Source organism: Sinocyclocheilus anshuiensis, unplaced genomic scaffold, assembly GCF_001515605.1.
Source record: "Sinocyclocheilus anshuiensis isolate Anshui unplaced genomic scaffold, SAMN03320099.WGS_v1.1 scaffold1421, whole genome shotgun sequence".
NCBI classification, from domain to species: domain Eukaryota; kingdom Metazoa; phylum Chordata; class Actinopteri; order Cypriniformes; family Cyprinidae; genus Sinocyclocheilus; species Sinocyclocheilus anshuiensis.
Window position 1 is genome coordinate 336,185 of NW_015548279.1, and position 5,211 is coordinate 341,395.

Consider the following 5,211-nt stretch of genomic DNA (forward strand, 5'->3'; position numbering starts at 1 on the left):
CAAATAGCATATAAAATAACCCGTAGCAGATCTATACAGGTGGAGCTGGGGAAGGTGGAGGGTTTCAGAGAATTCTGAAAGCGTGCTGCAGGAATCTCAAGTGAATGCTAGCCAGCCATATACATGCAAGGCAGTAAGTTCATTGGCTGCATATGCAGCATGAACCAATCAGCTTGTGTCAAGTCGTTTAACTCTCTGAATATCATCAGTTACGTTAACACCCCGTCAGAATGCGCCATCTAGAGTTTCATGACCGAACTATATATATATATATATATATATATATATATGTGTGTGGAATTGTACAGGTCAAATTATACCTTTTGCAGCAATATGACATTGCTGTTCCTCAATGTCATGCTATACAGTCTTAAAAATGTATGGAGCACAAAAGGACAGGGTGGGGGAAAAAAATTAAATGTTCTCTTGCAAAACGTGTGTGATGGAAATAATATGAGGTGGGAAGACAAGCTGTATTTCAGTGCTTTTGTGAACAAGTGCAAAGTTTTGTGAGCAAACACAAAAGCATTGAAATCTAATGTTTTCCTCCCATCTCACATTTTTTTTTCCATCAATATGTCCCTCCATAGGCATGCTAAAAAACCCTACAGAATATACTTACTCTCTAAACATTTATTAACATTTTCTTGAATTGTATTAACATATAGATATAAATATTCGCATTGAATGTTTTAGTATTGAAACACATTTGTCTGCACATATGCCAGAAGTCTTGTTAAATGTGTGAGACGGCTTATAATAGGAGACAAAACAGCTGACAGTTCCCAGTTTCAAATCTGCCAGTATTCTTAATGAATATGTAAAAAACAAAAAAACAGCTGTTAAGAGTTTTAATGGCATTTTAAAGTACAGGGAGCGTGCTGTAATATATTTTCTACATTTTCTCACATTTGTTAGAACATCTCTCTAATTTAACTGCTAATGAGTAAAGAGCGATAATAACAAAGAACTTTTAGAACAAAGACTTCGTTAATAGGTTTTCTGTCTTAACCCGTTTATCTGTTTTCGTAAATGCTGTGCAAGCACATTGCAGGACAGGTGAGTGATGCAGTAAAACCTGTAAACTGCCTCACTGCTGACAGCTCACCCTACAATGTGTCCTTGCTGTTGGTCCAATTTATGGCAAGCACTGCTTTAACTTCCCTCTTCATTGGTTTAATAACTTGCAGGAGAGTTTTAAAAGGAACTTTTAAGAGAAATGTAAAATGGATTCGCTTACTTGTCACTTTTTTTCTATAGTACAAGACCAGGATAAGCACTGCCAGCAGAATGATCGTACACACCGACACTATCACAGCGATCACAACTGTGTAGTCCTGTGGAGTATTCGGTGCCACTGCAAAACACATTTGTACATGTATGGCCATTTTATATGGACAAAATTGACCCAGTGCATTTATTCAGTATATTGTAGCTATGAGAGAAATTATTTACAGCCCACTGTAATTACTGTCGTTTATATCATAACATTTTGATTGTAAAACACCTCATGCTTATTAGTTTATGTGCATGAGAGCTCATCAATATCCATTCATTCTTACCTACAGTCAGCTTGAGACTGCTGCTCTGGTGGGCTCGAGCGGCAGACACAGATGCCCAACACTCCACCATGGTGCTCGTCTCTGCTTTCATCTGAAGCACACTGGTGGAGCTGAAAAGGCCATTGGGGTCCTGAAGACTGCTGGTGTTGTAGTTGCCTCTGTCCACAGTGGTGCCGTTGACCACCCAGGACACTGAAGGGTCCGGATACCAGCCACTCGCTTGGCAATGGAAGATAACAAGCATCCCCTCTTGAACTGACTGATCACTCTCCAAAATCCTGACATTTCCTTTTTCTAGATTTTAAATACAAGACAAAAGGATTTTGAGTTCTATTTCCTCAACAGGTTGAAATATTTCAAATACTATTATCTTACAAATGTTATTATGTTTGTGTGCACTCTGATGGAAAAAAAAAAATTATGAGGAAAAAATACATTTCAGTGCTTTTACATTTGCTCGCAAAACTAACCCATTATTTAGTACTATAGTGATATATTATTTCCATCAGACGTTTCGCAAGAACCACAAAGCTTGCAGGTAAACACAACATTCTCGAGGTATGCATAACTTTTGTGAGAGAATTTTTGCACTCTGGCCCAAAAATGTATTTGGGAACTCGTGGCACACCTAAATAATTGTTCATTTTATTGCATTAAATAACAAAACATCAACACTCTGAAAATGTCTGTAAAAACAAGGCACAGTGTTTATATGAAAGATTTTTCCATTTTCAATATTGATTTTTCACAGGTGTTTTTTCACCCCCTTTTTTAATTATGCATTGTATTGTGTTGTCTATTTTAGGGTTTAAGGAAATGTCTGTAAACTTAATTAATTTTTTTTTTTTTTTAATCTAAAATTTAAAAAAAAAAAAGTCATATGTGTTTTGTTTTTGTTGTTGTTATGTATATATTTTCTGTTATGTATCATATTTGATGCATCCAGCTTTTATGGCTCATATAAAAGTGAAAGTGAAAGTGACGTGACATGTGGCCAAGTATGGTGACCCATACTCGGAATTAGTGCTCTGCATTTAACCCATCCAAAGTGCACACAAACAGCAGTGAACACACACACACCGTGAACACACACCCGGAGCAGTGGGCAGCCATTTATGCTGCGGCGCCCGGGGAGCAGTTGGGGGTTCGGTGCCTTGCTCAAGGGCACCTCAGTCGTGGTATTGAAGGTGGGAGAGAGCGCTGTACATATAGTCTTAATAGCAGTATAACAGACATGCAGATATATACATACAGATATCAGTTGTCACTCTATAGCTCGCATAGTACAATGTTTACACTATAGTAAATATATAAAGCAATACAATGCAATACAAACAAATGTTCCTCAAAAGCCTATTGTATCATATTTGATACTCACATTTGAACATGATTCTTCTAGAAAGTGACATATGCTTAATCAAGTGAACCTAAGTTGCTTCAGTCCAGTAGCCTAAATGTTCAAATGTTTCTAAAAATATTTTTTGAAATATTTTTAAAAGTTACTTTTATGTTTAGTTTATAAAAATCATTAATTATTTGACAGCAAAAAGACATGTGCCACATCTTGAAGAAGGGCTTTTTTTTTTTATTAAAAAAAAAAGTGTTTTTTTTTTTGTTAAATGTTTTGCTTGGGAATCATTCTTCTGCTATTTTTTTAATTAATGTCACTTGGTTTGATGTTTTGTTAAATATTGCAGTGCGGCTCAGGTGTTAAATACTTTTTGGAGCCACTGTATATGTGCGTTTCTTTCCACTAAAAGCAGACATGATTGTATTCTTTTTTAAATGATTGATGGTTCATAATTGACTGGTTGATGTCTGACTGGTAAATGTGTGACAGCTAAATTGTCTCTTTTAAAAGCCCACATTATGGGTTTTTTTATATACCCTGGAAAGAGAAACAAAAGGTACAGCAGTGGATTGTTATAGACAGCTGCATAATTAGTTGAAATTTTCGCTTTCTCTTAGTGAATTGCATGGCCACAGCAATTCATTTGTAAAGTCTTTACTGTGTAAGGTTACTGATTGTCTTATAATGTTGGCTACCACATAAGTCATGCCATAAACCTTAGAGTCTTAGTTTAAAAAATATATATATATATGTAAATATATATACACTGTATATATAAGATCACATATACTAATAGCATCAATATGATTTGAGGCATTATTCCAACTACTTTTTAAAATCTTAAAATGAAGAAAATTATATATATATATATATATATATATACTACAAAAATATAAACACACTATAAAATGATCATAAATTTAATAAATTTTATATTTGTATTGTGTGAGAAACAAGCATTTAGAACAGAAAAGTCTATAGTTATTTAATCATTGATCTATATCTACAACCTCAGTAGCTACTGTAACTGTGAAATCTTTCTAAAAATGTACAATTTGCTGAATAAGTCACAACAAAGGTTTCATGTCAAATATCAAATACAGCTCCATCATTTTGGACTACTTTTGCTTTTAGCCATTTTTGGGTTAAATTATTGTGATTAAATTCTGTGTGTTTTTCTTTTTAAGGTGTGTGTGTGTGTGTGTGTGTGTGTGTGTGTGTGTGTCCCACCCAGCACCAGATGTCATTGTGTGTGTGTGTATGTGTGTGTGCTATATATAATATATGTATATTAATTTTTCTGTCTGTTTTCTTTTTTATATTGTTGATATTGTGCTTATGTTTAGGTTTGGGGCTAGGGTTAAGGGATCTAAAATATATCTACAAAATACTAAATGATATAACAAATTGATTCTACAAAATGGTATACAGGATTTGTAAATATTTTAAAGATTCTAGCAGTAAATACGTAATACTGCTTTTGTTTTAGATGTTGCCAATATTGTATGTTTCAGCATCTACCCAAACATTCATAAAAGTATGTTTTTGTACCTTACGTGTAAATACATATCAACAATGACACCAGGCTGATCAGCACAAACAGTATGTGAGTTATGAGTCAAAGTAAGATATACTCTTAGAATACAGATTGAGTATTAAATACTGTATTTTTTGGTGATAACAATAAGAGTTACATAAATATCGTCCGCTAAGCCTGTGTCTGGTCCTGACAGTGTAATTTGAAAGCAGAGCAGCTCTTCCCTTGTTAGCTGGGTGATCTTTTTTCCAGCAGGAGGGCCAGGCAGGGAAAATTACTGTGTATGAGACAGCATTTAATCTGGAAGAAGTATGGCTGCCCATGCCCCTAATGAAAAGCTTTGTGAGCAATCCTGTGTCCGAAAGGCTGACACACGTTTAGCCTTTCCTGGTTTACATCCTAAGTCTGATTCTCTTGCCAAGCTAATTAATTGAGGAAAGCCATACAGAAAGTAAATATGGATCAGAGACAAGCTACGTCCCAGTTCACATACTATCCATCCTAAATACTATTCACAATTACTATTCAAAGGGGTCATAGGATGCCCATTTTCCACAAGTTGATATGATTCTTTAGGGTCTTAATGAAAAGTCTGTAACATAGTTTGGTTAAAATTTCTCAATGATAGTGTAAAAAACACCTTTTTTACCCTGTCAAAAACAGCTCTTTTCAGATCAAGCCGTTTTTGTAGCATTTTCCTTTAAATGTTAATGAGCTCTGCTGACCCCGCCCCTCTCTTCCGAGCCGCTCTCAGAGAGACT

At 35.1% G+C, this 5,211-nt stretch overlaps 1 protein-coding gene across 2 annotated transcripts in view; it reads right to left on the minus strand.

Annotated features, from left to right (window-relative positions):
• Positions 1–5,211, minus strand: part of LOC107655816 (immunoglobulin superfamily member 5-like) — a 16,883-nt gene that overhangs the window by 3,566 nt on the left and 8,106 nt on the right. For both annotated transcript variants that reach the window (XM_016443399.1, XM_016443398.1), the window contains exons 4-5: positions 1,563–1,856; positions 1,241–1,357 (exon numbers count right to left, since the gene is read on the minus strand). In XM_016443399.1, the coding sequence (XP_016298885.1) occupies positions 1,241–1,357; positions 1,563–1,856 (411 nt within the window). The remainder of the gene's footprint in view (positions 1–1,240; positions 1,358–1,562; positions 1,857–5,211) is intronic.